The following is a 19481-nucleotide window of genomic DNA, read 5'->3' on the forward strand; positions in this document are numbered from 1 at the left end:
GCAGCAACACCACATTGTGTACACAGTGCATCTCACTCTTCTATTTTTTTTTTTAATAAACATTGCCAACCAAGCATGTCCAAATTTATTATTTTTTTTAGCTCCACTTCCTGTCTCAAATGTCTCCCGGCTGTCTCCCATCATTTTATGGATTACCATGAGTTGTTGGCTGCAGCACTTTTAGCAGGTAGCTCCAGAGACAGTTTTCCCTACTTGTCTGTCTTCCAATGGTAATATCTTTGACTGCATGTCTACTGTCACGCCACATTTCTCAATTTGTGTTGCCCACTAACTAAGAATAGCGATTTGATCCCGGGGTCTTCAATGCCGAAGTGTCTTTGGGCAAGACACTGAAATCCCAAGTAGTTTCCAAGGACAGTCGGGCACCTTGCATGGCAACTCTGCTGTCATTTGTTGTGTGAATATGTGTGCGAATGGGAGACAAACTGTAAAGCACTTGGAGACCGCAAAAGTGATAAAGCTCTTCATTAGTTCAGACCATTTACCATCAGCTTCCCAATTTATGCAAAGAAAATATGTGTTTAATGAGGGGATGCTGGCGTTGAATGTAGGAGGTCAGGTGAATATGTGCAGAGGAGGTCCACTGGTGATTACCACAACAGAGGTCATGGAGATTATTATAAATGTTGGAACAATATGTCCAGGAAGACCATCAACCAACAACTTAAATTGTTTGATCTGAGATGTCAAGTCTGGCTGATGTGGAAGACACTCTAACGAGAAGATGCCTGGAAGGAGACAGAGTCCAGGGTGATGGTCTGTTTGGAGAGTTGGATGCCAAGTTTTTGAGAGCATTTTGGTCAGAGTAGAAAGTCTGAGAAATGGTGGTGAGGATGGAGGCGTGACAATAAGGAGTTGTTGAGAAGGTGAAGAACATAAAGGTGTGGTGATGAGGATCCAACAAAAGTCTTCTGAAAGGGAATCAAAGTCCTCCGGCCGTGTTCAGACTGCAGGCCTAAATCTGTTTTTTTGTCATATCCAAATTATATCAGAATTTATTTTTAAAAGTCTGCAAAAAGACACGTGATTTTTTGCAAATCAGATCAAATTGCAAATCAGATTTCTACAGATGCGTCTCAGGAAGCTCTGGTGGCTCAGATCGGACTTCTTGCGTCACTCGCAACACAGTGATGACGTCATTTTGAAAGTGACAGAGTGAGCAAAATCAATGTTATGCAAGAACAAAAAGTCTATGATGCCAAACTAAATTGTCTGCTTGCACTTTGCTTCCACATCACCAGTATAGCTACATGTACGTTGTTACCACAGCAACCCATGCGGATAGGTTGTGAAGTCTGGAAACACCAAATCCAATCCACTCTCTTGCAAATATTTTGGGCGTCACGGTGGTGCAGTGGTTAGCATTGTCGCCTCACAGCAAAAAGGTTCTGGGTTCGAATCCGGTCCTGGGCCTTTCTGTGTGAGTTTGCATGTTCTCCCTGTGCTTGCGTGGGTTCTCTCCGGGTTCTCCGACTTCCTCCCATCATCCAAAAACATGCACCTCAGGTCAGGTTACCTGGCGCCGCGCTAGTGGCAGCCTGCTGCAGCAGTAGCGAAGAAATTTCCCCTCGGGGATTAATAAAGTGATATATATATTAAAAAAATAAAATAAATAACAGGGTGGACAGTCTGTCCTGAAGATCTGATTTGCATAAAGAGCGGGGAAGTAAGATGACGAATGGTCAGTCAGTACACACGAGGAGATGCATTCTAATGCCAATTGTGAACTGAAGTACAGATTGATGTACAGTACTACAAAGCAGGTTCAGGAAAGCCTGGCTTGCTTTGTCTGAGCTGGCTGAACATGACGTGTATGACAGTTATAGCCTTGTGATTTCTGAGAAATAAATAAATACAAAAACAAACTTTAAAGCGATACGTTGGCTTACTATCATATATGTACGACAAGTGCCTGAAGTTACCTTGATAAAAAAAAAAAATCCTGCTTCATCGTACAGGCATCTGCACCAGGTCAAGTTTGCAGCATTAGTTACCATAGTGATCTAGCCAGCTTAAAAGAGAGCCAGCTTCATGACACTGACAACCCTGACTTTAGGCTCAACATACCTCGCTAACCCACTAATCTCGCTTCGTAATACACCCCTCAGAGCTGTTCACTTTTGATCACCCAAGACGCATGTTAATACCAAGTGTGAACTATGATACTGTATGTTTGATGGCACTCATTAGTTCCAACAAGTTATCTGAGCTGGACGGTACCATGTGCTCTGTCTGTGTGAGTGACGTGATGTCTTCAGCTCCGACAGACCTCCACATGACTGCAGTCGTGTCCGGCTCTGTGGTGGAAACACAAGCAGCCACTTGACTATCTGCTAACACTGCAAGTACCAGGACGGACCTGTGACTGGTTCAGGGGTTCAATGGCTGGTGTCGACCTTTGACCCCTGTAGGCTTGTTGCATTAACAGCTCTGTTATTGGTCCATTAAAGCTGAATATGACGCAGCAAACTGCAACAGTGTGTGTGTACGTGTGTGTGTGTTGATAGCAGTAATGGTTGTCAGATGTTGGAGGAGCTTCCCCTGTTAGGGTTGAGTTACAGCCAACACACACACTCACACACATACATACACACATAAATACACACTCACATGCACACGGTCTCTCCGGGTTTTTTGACTCATGGATCAACATGCAGAGACCTGAGTCAGCACTTTCCCTTCCATCATTCCTTCACTCTTTCCCCGCTCCCTCCCTCCCTCCCTCCCTCCCTCCCTCCCTCCTCTCCCTCTTTTTTTCTGTCTTTCCTTCTTTCATATTTTGTTCCCTGGTTCTCATGATTTCATCTCTGTGAGCGTGTTTGTTTTTTCTGACGTAAATCCGTCTCACGTTTGGCAGGAAAGTCTTATCAAAGAAATGAACACACACAGTGCACACAAACTCACACACATGGACACACACTTACAAACGTAAACTCTCCTCTCCTCTCCTCTCCTCTCCTCTCCTCTCCTCTCCTCTCCTCTCCTCTCCTCTCCTCTCCTCTCCTCTCCTCTCCTCTCCTCTCCTCTCCTCTCCTCTCCTCTCCTCTCATCAGAAGCAAAACAACTCTGAAACCTGACCCCCTCCTCTCTGTGTGTGTACTTGTATGTGTGTCGTTGCAGCTTTATGACAAACCTTCAAAGTGCCGTTTGAGGGTTCAGACTTAGTTTTGGGGTTCGGGATAGAATCAAGTTTAGGTGCCTGGGAAAGCATGATGTCACTCAGGGTCCTCACAAAGATAGCCATTCAAACAAGTGCATGTGTGTGCGTGTGTGCGTGTGTGTGTGTGTGTGTGTGTGTGTGTGTGTGTGTGTGTGTGTGTGTGTGTGTGTGTGTGTGTGTGTGTGTGTGTGTGTGTGTGTGTGTGTGTGTGTGTGTGTGTGTGTCTTGGGGGAACGAAAAGGTTCAATTTCAGCCAGAGAGAAAACTGGTTTGCTCTGTATGTGGAAATATTCTTGGAAACTACCAGAATCTATTCCAACATAAATAAGACTGCAGCTGTCCACACACACACACACACACACACGCACGCACACACACACACACACACACACACACACACACACACACACACACACACACACACACACACACACACACACACACACACACACACACACACACACACACACACACACACACACACACACACACACACACACACACACAGTACTGCAAAGGACTGAAACTAATCTACAATGATTACTGATTTTGCTACAGAGCCTTAAACTGGAGCTAAAAATGTGAATTTTGCTCCGAGGTGGTGTTTTAAGGAAAAGTCACAGAGGCATTAAAGGAGAACTGATTCTAACATTGTACTCTTACGACATGCTCGGATGCATGATGGATAGTTTACAGTAAAAAGATCGATGCAGCTGAACCAGAAATATATTTTTAAAAGCCACACATTATCCTTATATCTTTATCACAAGACACTACCCACAATGCAACTCGACCGCTGACAGTTCGATCGAACATCTGTGTATGTTAACAGCAGCTGACGCTGCAGCCTGCAGCAGCGATGAGGAGTTGTTTTCAACTGCCGCTGGCTCGAGTGACATTGTTGAGGACATTTATCAGGACTCTCTTCTGTGGACAATAATGATGCTGTACATTTAGTTATTACGTGCACTACTCAGTAGTCATTTTTATCGTCGAACGATTCGATCCCCGGCTCCTCCTGTCTGCATTCAAGACACTGAACCCCAACTTACTCCCGATGGTGTACCATTGGTGTGTGAATGTATTCCATGGCAGCTCAGCCTCATTGGTGTGTGTGAATGGGAAACAGTGGAAAAGTGCTTTGAGACCGTCGAGCACTATATAAGGGCAGACCATTTTCTTGTTATATTACCTGTTTAAACTCTGTGGCCATTTGGATGTTGTTGCGTCTGAATAGATGGGGACAATATTGTCACTCCGATGAGAATGGCAAAGGGTTCGTCTTGTCACCCACAGCGTTGTTCGCTTCATTCGTCAGTCTGTCTCTGTCGATCCGTTTCATACCTCCCTGACAGTTTACTGTCCGCTGCTACCGTCTTCTCTGGCAGACTTTTTCTGACTCTGCCAAACCAGCAGATGATGCACAAGGCTAAATCACCTTAGCTAAGCATTTTGATGTGTTCATATTGTACTTAAAAAAAAAAATAATTTGGATCTCTTTCTGATTTTTAGAGAGGAAACACAACATAAAGTCTATATTTTTGTTTGTTTAAATCAATCTCAGGCATAATCTCCATTTTAAAGATGGATGTCCATCTTCATTTGTAGTTGGGCTGTCTTATAGTCCAGTGTCTATAAATCCATTGACTTTCATGCAATTAATTTTTTTCCCTACCAACTATTTTCTCTGTGGGTCATAGCAGCAGTCACACCGTCAGAACTCCATCCTAAATTTCGGACACTGTCTTTGGTCGCTCAACACATGCGTCAGTACAATCCACCATGTTGGACTGATGACCACAGATTTTTCTCACGTCTGTTACCGTAACATCTCAGACAGGAAAAAACTGCACAGTGTAGAGGAGCCTTACAGATTTGATGCTTGAATCAACATTTTAAATGATAGTTTTCACAAAGTTGAGGTGAGAAGCTGTTAGAAAGAGGTGGCAGACACATTGCTCATTAAATGGAAACCTCTTTGCACATTTTCATGCTGCACTCAGTTGTTCACACTAAAACCACCTCCACACTCAGCTGGCTGAACTTTCAGTCTCCGTTTCAGCCTTCCTTCCAAACTAAAACTGTATCCATCTCGTCCAAAAATAATTTTCAGAGTGTACGAATCTGGAGGGAAACATGTTATATAGAAGAAGAAACACAACAACGACAACATTATGGCAATTTTATACTCGATAGCTAAGATAAGATAAGTATAATTACCAGGTGAACATCTGATTAACTTTTTTTTGTTGAAGTGATTCAAAATAGAAAAGATGAATCCATTTTTCTTTGCTGGTTCTCTGTAAATGGCTTGCTTGTGCATCCTTTGTGCATGCCCTGTCAGTGGGGAGTTACCTTTTTTAACGTGGACGGAAGTGTTTTCACAAATGAGCTGAATGGAAGTTTTTTTGGGCAAAAATATTGTTTTAATATTTAGTTAGTTTTTTTGGTATTATTTGGCAAAAATTCTACATTAATCTTTCAGCATGTTGTAATTCAAGGAGTCTGCGAGAAAACTACACTTCTGCTCTTCATCTTGGCTCCTTATTGAGGTTTAAGTTTAAGATGTAGTTTTTAGGCCAATCACAGGTTATTTCAGAGAGAGGGGTGCTCCTATTGGCTGAACTATCTCGCAAAGACAACCTGGCTGAAGCCGGCCTAAGGATGTCTGCGAGCATGGACGGGGGCGATGAGAAGCCCAGGTGGCAGTGGACGTCACCTCTGATATACCCTGCTGAAAGAGGACCAGGCCAGAGACCCTCGTTGATCGACATATGGTCTATGTGTGCATGTCACCGTGCTGGTCTGGTGGGAGGATCTTCAAACGGGGAGGGGAAGGGGAAGCTGCAGCTTTCTCTTCAAATTCTGCTGTTTCTTCTCCACAAAACGGCCTACCGCAGCTTTAATGGTGCCATCGTATAAAGTGACAGAAGAAGTGCCACCTCTCACACCTCCACACAGCTGACCAATCACTGCATGAAGTCATGTGAATGTCAGGTTGTTCATTTGAAGACATTTCAGGAAACAGCTTCCCCCAGAGTGATTCGGACGATGTTTAACCACCTGACACCTGAAGCAAACTGACCCTTTTAAAATCTGATGGTTTTTTTTTAACCATAAAGCAGGAATGTGCAGTGAGATGGAGACAGGGATGAACCAAGTTATGTCCACTGTAGTGGAAATTCTGTATTAATCAACTATAAATACCACATCAATACTCACACTATAAAGATATCATACAAACTTTTCTATATTTATACATTTATATGAATTTTTGATTAGGTCGGCTGAAACTGAGAATTAAATGAACATTTAAAGCCTGGTATTATAAATTATAAATAGCCTGCAGTTTCTTTTGATGAGTGAAACACATGAATAAGAAAGATATTATTAGATGAATTATGTTTTTGTTAGGTATTTAAATGAATATCTTTATCGTAATCAAAGAAACATTTTAGAGGAAATGAAATAATGTATTTATTTGAACGGCTTTATTGTCTGCTGTCTGTTAACAAATACAGTTTTTATGACGTCTGCTTCATTAAAGCAAAGATGTGGCTCCCTCTAGTGAATCATTTAGAAACAACATCCAACACCAAAAGGTAAAGTCTTATTTTACCAATTTTCCACCAGATATTGTGCTGTTTCTATTTTGATTTTATGATAATAAAGTCTGGAAAAGTTTCGTGTTTTTCTGTGTGTTTTAGAACTGAGATTAAAGACAGAGTGCTGACAATAAAATATGCCAGAGTTTATCAATCATACAACTTATTAGAGAATTTTAAATTTGATAGGTTTAGTAAAAATTGAGTTTTATGGTGTCCTCAGTAGATTTTTTTTTTATTGTTACAGAGCCTCTTTGAAACAGAGGCGGGAGACAGGTTTCATATTACAGCAGCGACTCACCTCCAGCAGAGTCGGTCCAGTTGAACTCACCTGGGAGAGACAGACTAAAAGACCAGAGCTGGCAAGACTGGATTTGTTCTTGACCCGGCCTATATAACGTGGACCAGGGATAGTCAGCAGTGGGCTCCTGAACCAGTCTGGACGTCTTCTGGAAGAAAAGGTGATGCGGGGAGAAGAGAGTTTCTCTTCTGCAAACTGAACTGGATCCTCTCTCTTCTCTGGTTTCTGGAGTTTAAACTGCACTTTCTGCCATCAGCGGAAAAAGAAGCTATTCTGAGGCAGGGCGGACGAAAGCTGAGCATCTGAAGAAACAGGTACTGTGCATCATCTGGTCTCATGTTATTGAGTTTATTGTATTGTCCCAGTTTAGTGAAATTAACAGTGAATGCCTCTGTATTTGAGACCTCTCATAATTTCTACCTTTAACCTAAAAACTACTGTGACAACTGCATACCTAACTTTTACACCTGTTCCATTGCAATGGTTGTTCTAATTTGTTCTTTTTTGTGGTATAAAAGTGAAAACACAGCAGGAGGTCATGATCACCATCAAAACACCCTATGACAAATTAATGTATTCAATTGTTTAAAAAGTGTGGGAAGTTTAAACTATCAAAGTAATCTACTTGAAAAACTGCACAAATATATAAAAAGAAATGCAAAAGAATATTTATTTACTACTTTAAGTATTGTTAATGCAAAAAAAACAGGATGACTTAAAACTTGTCAAATGAAAAACAACGGAACAATTTAAAACAAATAAAACCAATAAGAGGCTGCAGAAGCAGATTATTTCATGCTAAAATCTTCAAAGTCGCATTTGATAAATAGCACTAAACACAAAATACAGAACTTTGCATGTTGAGTCGTTGTAGTAAAGCTGCACTTTAGTTATGTCGTTTTTTTTGTATGTTGGACAAATTGAAATTGGGCCCTGATGTTGGGGTTGGATGGAAAGGATAATCAGCATTAATACAATTCATCTTGGTGTGAACATGAATGTATGAGCCAACTTTTCAAGATAACGCTTAGTTCTTGAAATATTTTAATCTGTGGTACATAAGTATATTTTGTACTGTATGTAACACCTTTTAGGTCAGAGGTCATAAAGTTCTTCACAATATGAGACAAAAGAAAGAGAATTAGGGAAAGGCAGAGACAGCATAAAAATATGGCATTAAATGGAGAAGAAAAGATAGAAATGCTACTCAATGTAAGTCGACTTAAAGGACACGTCTTTGCAGACCTGGTTCAGAGTTTAGCAAAAGCATTCTGTTTAACCTATGTTCACTCTAAGGATGCTTTCCTGGGACAGAACACAGGGACGTTTTACTGTCTAAAAAAAAAAATATCTAAGAATTAATAATCACAAAGCAGAAACAAATTCAACACTTTGCATGCTGATCTGGGGTCAAAGTATATCTTTTGAATGGAGGATGAAAAAAATAAACATGGCTCATCTGATCTATTTTATAACCACGTGATTATAAAATACAGTAGAAATAAATAAATAATTGGTTATCATCTGCACAGTATTGATAAGTTGTACTGTACCTTCAACATTATGTGCCGAAGATGAAGCAAACCGGACCCAGAACAGAACCTTGTGGTACACCACATAACAGAGGTGCAGAGGAGATGTTGACTTATACAGTTCTATCAGAACCACTGCGTGGCTGAACCAGACAGACCCATCCACTGCTTGACCATGCAGAGCTCTGTCAGCTTTATCTTGGACTGAATACCAAATCTGATTGGGAGCCATAAAAGAAATCAAGATCAGAGTCACCTGAAACCTTTTTGAGGACCGGATTAAAAGCTCCACAGCAGCGTTCAATATCACTAATAAGTGATCCAGAGATTTCTTGTTAAGCCAGGCAGATAGACAGTTGCAATCATTAAAGATTCAAGGAGCTTAAATCTATTTATGTTCCTCAGCTTTTAAAGACAGGACGCAGAACTTATGCTAAAATAGCAAAATGGCAAAATCATAATTTTTCGACTGTTCAGTCTGATTTGACCATGCAGTCTTTGACTGAGGAGATCCAGAGCTTCTCTCGGACACGACTGAGGAAGCAGTGCACCCGTGTAACGTCACTGAGCGGCCGTCGCATCATCGAGACCTGGAAGGGTTCAACAATCACTGTGGTTGAAGACCCCGTCCCCCCAGAGAAGATGGTGGGGTATGTCCCCGACACTTCCTGGGACCTGCAGGTCGGCATGGTCAAACCTTTCCTGCTGCTGGGTGAGTAACCGAGACAAGTGAAGACTAGATGAACATCTGGATATAGAAATACAGCTGTGTTAAAGTGCAACCTGCTATCTTTTTTTTAATTAATAAGAAGCTCCTTCTATGATAGAAATGGGTATAGCATTGTTGCACTTCACTTTGAGATTAGGTTTCTCACATTTATGTCTTTATGGGACATTCAAGCAAAGAGGCAGACATTAAAAATGCAACACGTGTCCCTGGCTGGACTCAAACTTGGGACATTTCCATTGTGTAGCACCTTTCAGCTGCTGAGGCGCCTTCAAAGTTTTTCAAATCTCACTCTGGCTTGATGATGGGGATAAGCTTTTCCAAAGTGTGTCCTATTCACCCAAAGTTGGTCCTTTTTTCAGTTTCAGGTGGAAATTCAAAAGGGCTGGTGAGGTTTAAGGGGTTAACCTTTGACCTTCAAATGATAATCAGTTTATCTTTGAGGCCAAGTGAACATTTGTAGGACATTCCCTCAAAGCGCTCCTGAAATGTCACGTTCACAAGAATTGTACAGATGTGAGGTCACAGTGACCTTGACCTTTGACTCCCAGAATCTAATCAGGTCATTCTCCATTCCTGTTACGTTCATGAGAATGGGAAGGATGCACGTACACACATACGTGCATACAGAGAACCCAAAAACATAAAGACTCCAGCCGTGACGATCACTGGTGCTGAAGCATAAAAAAAGAAGAAGTTCGGAACACGGTTTCGATGAATCTTCATCAAAGACTGTATACAGAGAGAGAGGAAGAAGCAGCTTGTGCTTTTTACCTTTCTTTTCTTTTTTTACAAAGTTGTAGAAAACTGTTGACCGTTATTTTATGTTATATATTTCTTTATACCCTTTATTTTGATGGCATTTGATAATTACAGTTATCTGGTTCTGGAAGATCCTCTTAAGTTTTATTGTGAAAAGTGTTTAGGTGTTCAATAAAATCATTTACATACTGCACTGTGCAAAGGATTTAGCCAATTTAGATGTTGTGATTTTTTTTCCATCCCGCTGTATTATCAATGAGGATCTGATTGTCCCAAATGCAGGATGTCAAAGAGCCCAAACATCCAGCCAAAGTCATAAATAATAATCTGCAACCACAAGAAGAACAAGGAGTCCGGCAGTAGATATTATGATCCACACAGATTGAAAATATCACGTTGTTGGTCTGAAATTGTATAAACAGACAGAAAACACAGAGAAAACCGTAATTCACTGAACTGCAGTGGCAAGTTCTTCAACTACTCTAATTGAATTGATACATAAAAAATATTCATAGCAGTATTTTTGAAGCCTTTAGTTCCTAACACTTTTGTACAATATTGTTCATCTTTTACAAAATAAAACAATAAAGGCAGCCCTCCTTGTTCACCTCCTCTCATCAATAGATGGGTCTACCTCCTCCCCCTGTCCTGTCCTGGATGTCACCTTCAGCACCGCAGCATGGACAACTGCTCCTCGTCCTCCCAGCTCAGAGCAGCGGGTAACATGAGCCCAGACGGGGGGGAGGGCAGGGGGAGATCTGACCCATCAGGGCTCATTGGTTCACAGGTAGAACATGGATGATCCTGTGACCTGCAGGACCGGCTGTGCATACACACAGCGACTTTTAGGTTCAGCACCCTGGACAGGTTTGACCCTGAACAGAGTCTGGTGTCCGACCAGTTCAAAGACAAATCCTCAACCAAATACCTAATTCTGTGTGTGTGTGTGTGTGTGTGTGTGTGTGTGTGTGTGTGTGTGTGTGTGTGTGTGTGTGTGTGTGTGTGTGTGTGTGTGTGTGTGTGTGTGTGTGTGTGTGTGTGTGTGTGTGTGTGTGTGTTTGTGTGTATGTGTGTGTACAGGTTCTCAAGATGCTGCACATGACTTTGCCACCCTGAGAAAACACAAGGTGAGCATCTTTTCCTCCTGACTATCTATTATTTATTTACTAGTTTTAACGGGCCATTCAGCCATTCACATCTTCAAGCAGGGACTCATTTATATTTTTGATAGTCTACCCAAATAAACACAATGTGATGTGCAGATTCACTATGACGTGAGGACATACACTCTTACAGTCATGTAATAAAAAAACCAAAATAGTTTAAGTTTTTTACAATAAAAAATATTTATAAAACTGTTTGTGTGGGAGGGAAGATATATTTTTATTCCAAGTTTTAGTTTCAGGGTCACAGCATTTTAATTACCTATTAAAATAAAAATATTTTCTGTATTGCTCTATGAGACTAGAGAGTGGACAGTATTAGATCTTGCAAAGTGATGTTTGTTGGTGTTTACATGAGCAATGAATCTATATTTCTATCGTCATCACATTTGTGAGTTTTTATTGAGTCAAAATTCATATCATGTTCATAGGGGACCAAATATTTAACCCACCACTGACATACAGTCCCAGTCAACAGTTCGGACACACCTTGTTATTCAAGGTTTTTCTTTGTTTTTACTATTTGTAGAACCAAACTGAAGATGTGCGACGTGTGTGTGTGTGTGTGTGTGTGTGAGAACTGGTGAAAACAGGCTGTACAAGTGCAGATCATTTACCATATTTCCAATATCTCACCTGGAATTGTTTTCAGCTTCAGGTTAGACTCATCAAAAGTTCACTGGTGGGATCTCTTGTCTTCAGTAGTTGTGTTTCTTCAAGGTAGTGTTGTTATACAGCACATATACAACTACTGACGTCATCCATATTACTACAATAAATACTCAACGAAACACAAACAACAATCCATCATTACTTTGAAACATGAAGGTCAGAAAATGTCAATAACCAAAAATCCTTAAAAACTGTGATGAAACTCTCACATGAGGACCGCCCCAGAAAAGGAAGTCCACATCGATGCTTCTCAGAGTCCAAGCAGCAGACACATCTCATAATCAATTGTTGGGAGACGACTGTGCGAATCAGGCTTTAATGGTGGAAGTGCTGCAAAGAAATCACTACTGAGGGAAACCTGAAGAGAAGAAAAAGAGAACTGACTGGACCAAGAAATAAAAGGGACAGATATTAGACCAGTGGAAATCTGGACTTTGGTCCAAATTAGTCCAAATTAGTTAGGAGTTAGAGTTATAATTTCATTTGCTGTTATCAAAGCAAAGGATCATTTATATATGGTACTATTTCAATGAGATTTTCAGACCATTTTGGACCACATGCTATACTATGACTATATTCAATATTACTTATACTTTGTTTACATTTTTTTTTTTAGTTCATTGCATAATTCCCTAAGTGTTATTTAACAGATTTGATGTCTTCAGTTTTTTTTCTCGAAGTTAGAAAATAGTAATAATAACGGCAAACCCTTTAATGTGCAGCTCAAAAAGAATATATGACCAAAACCAAGCATAACTTCTTCTAAAATAAATGATATGACATGCTGCGCTGACAGTACAGATACATTCAGCCGGTTATATTTGTAATCCTCCCACGCCGTGAACATGAAATTATGATTTTGTCGGTCAAACTCCTTGTCAGGAGTTTATGAAAAGAGGCAAGAGAAGAATAGATTCCTGTAGCTGTTTTCATGCTCTTCAGATGTTTCTCTGTGGATAGAAAATTCAATAAAAACCTAGGAATGCAAATATGGATGTAAATTGTCTTGGCGCTTTAAAGATTTATACGGCTTAATGTAGTGGCAGTGTCAGACATGTTCTGACTTTGACAAAAGCCTGTAAATAAAAAGAAGTGAAAACAAATGAAGAGCTGCAGAGAGTGAAGGAAATAACTACCATACAGCAACCAAGTATCAGAGCAAGCGTTAAATAGACACGCTGGTCCACTACAGCAAAACGTGAGATAGCCACGCTTTATCCTCGAGGAATGACAGTTTTAATGTTTTGTAGTGTGAAACTTACATGGACATACGAGTAACATAACGAAAGATCATGTGCCCAAGCACAAATGACATTTTTCGGCGGTATGAATCAGAGATTGACATGTGGGTGGCAGAGGTTCAAATCCAGGAGATGACAGTGATTTTGTCGGGTTGTTTTTTGTTTCCTGTCCCCAACGATGTTATTTTTTTGTTGTCACCCCAACCATGAATTTTTTTTAGAACCCCAACCATGTTTTTTGTCACAAACCCCAACCACGTGTTTTAGCTATGGGTTTCATTTTCCTCTACATCACATGGCTGTATGCATGCAGTAGCTTTCATTCTCATCAACTAGAGGAACATGTGAAACTGTTACGCCTAGACAGGTCAGAGCTTAGTTATTTCACTGTCTATTTCATGTTTTGCCGTGATACTGGGCTGCATACAGTTATCACCCGCCTGGATGTTTCTGTTGCTGTGAATCCTGTCTGTTTGTTATTTTTGATGGAAATAGCGATTCGTTACTTTCACTTTGGGAATATGATGATAGTGATAGTGAGGTGAAGTCTTTTCTCCTTCTCAGGTGTCTCACATCCTGAATGTAGCCTTCGGGGTGGAGAATGTGTTTCCCGACTTGTTCATCTATAAGACCGTCAGTATTCTGGATCATCCCGACGCTGATCTGCTGCTTCACATCCAGGACTGCTGCGACTTCATCCAGCGGGCTCGCAGCGAGGTAACACATTACTTTCACTACCACAGTCTACTTTCTGTTTATTATCCTCTATAACGTATCATTTAGTCCTCAGAATGTGTCAAAATAAAGCTAAATGTCTGAAGTCATTTTTAAAACTTGACCAACCGTCCAAAAACTGATATAAAACAGAGACCAGCAGCTGACACCAGAGAGTGTTTAGAGTTTGTCCAAATTGACTTTTAGCAATCGACAAAGTGATTCATTGAGAACAAATTTGAGCTCTACTGTCGTCAAATGTTGTCAAATGTCTCGCTGCAGAAAAGAACAACATGTTTCAGACATCCTTAAAAGCCAAACAGGCATTCTTATAGTTCACCTTAAATTACACTGTATGCATATCTGCTCTGTAAATCTCCTTTCCTGTGTTGGTCTTTGAGAAAAATACAGAAACTAATAGAAACAGATGCTCCACAACACATGAGACAGACTCTGAACAACACACATCATTATTCCTGCTAAAGTCTCACATTTAACTTAAAAACATGAAGCTCAACGACCAACCAAAGACATGATCACCGGAGAAATGTGTGCTGCTGACATCAGTTTGCAGGATAGATGCTGATTAGCTGCTCAACTGCAATGCAAGATAAGAAATACTAACAATAACACAATATATAGAACTCAATCAATAGCTACCACCGTAATTTTTTATTGTGAGAATTTGTAAATTTTTTCACTTGCAGTTTAGTTTGTGGCCACGATTCAAAATGTTTGGAGTGTGACTGCTGCAACGTAAACTAAATTTAACAGAACGTGAAAGTAAACAGAAAATACTCATCGTGCTTCATGGCCGGTTTGTTGCTGTTACAAAATTTTAAAACTTTGTGGAAAACATTTATTGCAGATATATTCCAGTTGCTTTCTGTCATCGCTGCTTTCCTTTCAATGCGTCTCAGCGTCAGATGCATGAATGAGGTTTAAGCCTTTTTACTGAGTCGTCACTCCACTCCTCTTACTCTTTACAAAGTTTATATTATTTTTTAATCATCTTAAAATACAATGAAAAGCATTTAAAAAAAAAACCCTGTCAACTCAACAGTTAAGGAGGATGACACGTGCTGTAGATCAGGTGAGACCAGATCAAGTCAAACCACAAGAAAGTCCCATAAGCCCAAGAGATGAATATTAAGGAGAGAGATGTTCAGGTCTTATACTGAGAGAAAAGTGAAGATGTAACACATGTTTTGACATCTTCTCTCCTTGTCTCCTCTCCTTACGTCCTCCTCCTCTTCCTCCCTCCTTCTCTGTTTTGAATAATACATGCTTAGTTTTGTTCATGTTTTATTAAACTGCACACAGATCAGATCTCAGTGTCATACAAGCTTTTAGCAGCAAAGCCTGTGGCTCACCTTAACATGACACCACACACACACACACACACACACACACACACACACACACACACACACACACACACACACACACACACACACACACACACACACACACACACACACACACACACACACACGGTCATTAGGCAGTCATTAGAGGTGTATTATTACAGGAAGTGTGTGTGTATTATGATATGTTTCTCTGTGTGTACGTGGTAATTCCAGCCTTGATGATCAAACTGATGCTTTTGCTTTGAAATGCAGGGTCAGATTACCCAGCAGGCCATCTGGCTGGTAATGAACGTCAGATATTGATGCTGTCATGACAACAGGCATGCACAACAACCTCTGACTGACTGAGTTCAAGACAGCATAAATTGGTGTCCTCCACACGTTAAATGTGTTTTGGGTTTTTATACCACGATTCGTGTTTTGTGAAGATTTCCGGAACTTTTTCGTTCAGTAATCAGAGTGCCTTAATGATCTACTTTTGTTTCGTGTCATACCTTGGTCACATCTTCAGTTGGTTTTTTCTTAGTTTTATAAAATAATTTCAGGTCACCATTCAGGCTTTTTGCCTATTTTAAAACAGCTTTTCTGTTTTTTTTTTTTCCAAACTCCTGCTTTTTAGCCAATACCCAAAAAACACAACTTTTACTTTGTACTTTGTATTTTTTTGCACATTTTTAAGTTTTGTTTTGTTTTAGGAGATTTAAATCTTTTCTTCCAATTATCAGCTCTGTTTTAGGTGAATGTTAAAATTGTAACAGTTTTCTAATGAATATGCGAGTTTTTGTGGACTTTTGAATTTTGGAACTGCATCTCGCAATGGATCCGTTACACTTTGACAAAGCTCTTGTCCTCTGTTGACACAGTTGCTTAAATCACTTTGGTTGTAGCTGCAGCGAATGCAGCCCTGCTGTGAGGTCGAGCCCGATAACTGGGACTCAGCCTGTGGTGTAAATCTGTCATGTGAAGGAAACACAGGCTGTAATGGAGAAGCTAATGTGGATCCAAAGACACTAAAAAACAAGCTGACACCTCACTAAACAGCTTGTTGTGGTGTGAAGCTCAGCTGTACAGGCTGAAGTTCTGTTGGTGTGTATAGCCGTGCAGTGTTTAGAGAGCGGGACTGCCACTTAAGTTTGAATCACAACAGAGAAAACATCTCAGGAAATCACAAATTATTACAAATATAACTGCAAGCGACAAAGATCAGGGTCCAAGGAAGTCACAAGCAGTAGAAGGCAAGAAGCACTTGAAAGTAAACCACATGCACGCATTGCAACATTGTGGACCAGTTGTCCCAAAGCAGATTCGATCCCTGAACCTTCAGATCCCCAGGACGATGTCTAAAAAGGTTTTACATTTCCAAAAATGATTACTTAACTGGGGCGGAGTCCATTGATTTTAAATTGCTCATAGATAATGGGTGGATGAAGTTTGGGCATACTTGAAAACTGGGTTAGCTTTTGTTGTTCACACTTAAAATGCTTCCAAAGGTCAAAAATTATTGTGATAAAATTGGGATGATGTGAGGTGCATTGGCAAATATTTTGGTCAATTTTGAGCAAATGTTTGGAGAAATAGAAAATATTGTGCATACAGTACACATCACAGGAAAACTTTTAATATCACTGCGGGCTCACTGTTTGAGCAAACTTAACCTGGTTGAAAATATGTGATATCAAGTATCCAAAGTGTCAGTTTTTGTAGCATTTGAATGAATATTTGTGGAGTTATAGATGTTAATTGATTTGACATATTTTGAAAAATATAGTGATGGCCTTCTGAATTGACCAAAGGTTGCAAACATTTTGTCACAATGCAAAGGATGTCCTGAAAACATTTCAGCTCTGTAGGATGTACAGATGGTTGATTGTATGTTTTTTTTTTAAGTGGGTAATGTGAAATGGCTAGAAATTTTGAGTTGTTGAGACATGATCCTAGATCGTGTGACCCAATTTCATACAAATCTGTATAGCAGATAACATCCAAGATTGATTACATTTGGTTGAGGCAATTATGATTTACAAGCAATTTCGTAAAATTAAACTCACAGACACAAATTTAAAAATGTATTAAATAATCATCGGATTGACATATAAAAATTATTTTAATAACTTTAGATCAGCAAGATCCAAAGATTACAAGTTTTGCCACAATTGACTGAATGGTTAAGGACGAGTTTGCAAAAATAGGTTTTAGTGAAAAAAAGTTAAAAAAAAGTTGGCCTTTGTTAAAGCAGAAGTGTATTGGGGCATAGACGCAGACCAATTTGTGTCATTTTTTGTGCCTGAGTAGTGGGAGCAATTTGCAACCTACATGCCAAATTTGGTGAGTTTTTACCTTATGGGTTTTGCTGCATCACTTTTAGCAAAGAAAAATAAGTGGAGGAATAATCAGAACAAAGACAAGAAGGTTCCACGCAGCTGTGCTGCTTGGACTCCTAAAAAAAACAATCAAACAAACTTACAAGCACAGAACAGACAGCAGACTGTGAAAGAGGTGCCACAAAAATAATAACATGCTTTATTTAGGACATCATTCTGCCAGTATGCAATTTTTGAATATTATTAAATATTTGGTACCAAAGAGTCGAGGCTGAAGAGTATTTATGGCAGACTTCAAAATGACTTTTATAAAACAAATGTGACCAAGGGAAAATGCACAGGACCCAGAATAAACTGAAACCTGAGACTGCCATAGCCAAAAATGCAAGTTTTATTACAATAGAAAAAAATATAAGTCATCTCCACTTGACTGGATAATGTAACTAAATTACAAAAGAGGCCTAAAAACAGGAGATAATGAAGGATTGAAATACATTATATATTTAATACAAAGATAAAACCAACCACACATTAACAACCAAAGAAAATAAAGAATGGGGCCAAACTGCACTGTCAGCGAGGCTGGTGGAGAGTAAGGTGTATGCTTAGCAATAACGTAGCAACAAGGATGGACACATCCTTAAATCTTAAATCTTAAATAAACACGTGTCCATGGATTTAATTTTTCAGCAGACATCTTAAGTTACAACACAATTAAACTAGCAACACAGTTTTGTGTTTTCTATTTGTGGTATCTATTTTGTTTGAGAAATCCCACCATCTCTTAAAAGCATTAAAATGGACTAGAAATGGTCTCTGTTGTTGTTATGTTGCGATGGAGATGGCGGAGTGATATTTTCTAGAGATGAGCACGGTGTGCTGTCATGCTGATTTGACCACGCTCCCAATGTACAGTTGAAGTACTTGTTGTATAATAGACAACTGTTTGCTATTTTGTTTCCCTCTTCTTGGGGAGAACTTCTGCCTCTAGTGGCCAAACTTAAGTAATTAAGCTTTAATATTAACATTTACATGTGTGTCTTCCCTAGAAAGGTGTGGTGTTGGTCCACTGCAACGCTGGTGTGTCACGTGCACCGGCTGTAGTCATTGGCTACCTGATGTCATGTGATGGCCAGTCATTTGACGCTGCCCTCTCATTGGTCAAATCAGCTCGATCGGCCTCCTCACCCAACCCCGGCTTCCTGGAACAACTGAGGAACTACCAAACAACAACGGTGAACGGGTCCAAACACTAAGGGACAAAGAAATATGTTTAGTATGGTTAGTTCTGCAACAAAACGGTTTGGTTGTGATTCTGAAGTTATTCAAAGGATTGAAAGAAGTATTTTGTTGAAACAACTTTTTAAGGTTAATCTTTTTTTTTGGAGCAGAATGGGTCTCATCTGATGATTTATCAAACAGAGGGCTGTACTACAAAGCAAGTTCAACATACCGAGGCTTTCTTTGCCTGAGCTCCTCAACAAAGCTGAAACTCTCAGTCAGAGATAATCAGTACTACGACGGTGGTTATCAGCTTTCTCTGTTAACTCAGGCTTTCTGCTGTGTAGGCTCTGAACGCATTCACATAAAAGAGGTGTTTGCAGCATCCAATCACAAACGTGGACAAGTGGGCCGACCGCAGAGCCACATATTTTACAAATGAGGAGCAGACTATAATTAAAAAAAAAATATAACCACACAATCTACACTAAAAGCAGCACATCTGCAGCTGCTAATTGGTAGGAGGATGTGCAAAAAATTGCTGACTGTGCGAATGTGTCGCCGAAGTTGAGAGGCTTATAGTATCACTTTACCATAAGGTGAACAGGATGATATCAGTAAAAAACACAATGAAATGAATCTACACCTCATAAAAATCACCGGGGAAAGTC

The 19481-nt window shown here is 40.0% G+C and overlaps 1 protein-coding gene across 1 annotated transcript; it reads left to right on the plus strand.

The window, feature by feature from the left end:
• The first annotated feature begins 9108 nt into the window (after window positions 1-9108).
• Window positions 9109-18948, plus strand: dusp19a (dual specificity phosphatase 19a). The gene is made up of 4 exons (XM_069712075.1): window positions 9109-9331; window positions 11189-11235; window positions 13749-13901; window positions 18639-18948. The coding sequence occupies exons 1-4, from the start codon at window positions 9109-9111 to the stop codon at window positions 18843-18845; spliced, it is 630 nt and encodes a 209-aa protein (XP_069568176.1). The 3' UTR covers window positions 18846-18948.
• Window positions 18949-19481: the final 533 nt, after the last annotated feature.

The sequence above is a fragment of the Brachyistius frenatus genome, unplaced genomic scaffold (genome assembly GCF_029030835.1).
Source record: "Brachyistius frenatus isolate BFR_SWC_R1_liver_20210118 unplaced genomic scaffold, ASM2903083v1 Contig_106, whole genome shotgun sequence".
NCBI lineage: Eukaryota > Metazoa > Chordata > Actinopteri > Embiotocidae > Brachyistius > Brachyistius frenatus.

What these genes read in the sequence shown, in the direction of transcription:
- dusp19a (XM_069712075.1), top strand. Translation starts at nt 9,109, where the DNA reads ATGCAGTCTTTGACTGAGGAGATCCAGAGCTTCTCTCGGACACGACTG. An exon ending in CAAACCTTTCCTGCTGCTGG is followed by an intron (nt 9,332 to 11,188) that starts GTGAGTAACCGA and finishes GTGTGTGTACAG; the next exon opens with GTTCTCAAGATGCTGCACAT. An exon ending in CCACCCTGAGAAAACACAAG is followed by an intron (nt 11,236 to 13,748) that starts GTGAGCATCTTT and finishes TCTCCTTCTCAG; the next exon opens with GTGTCTCACATCCTGAATGT.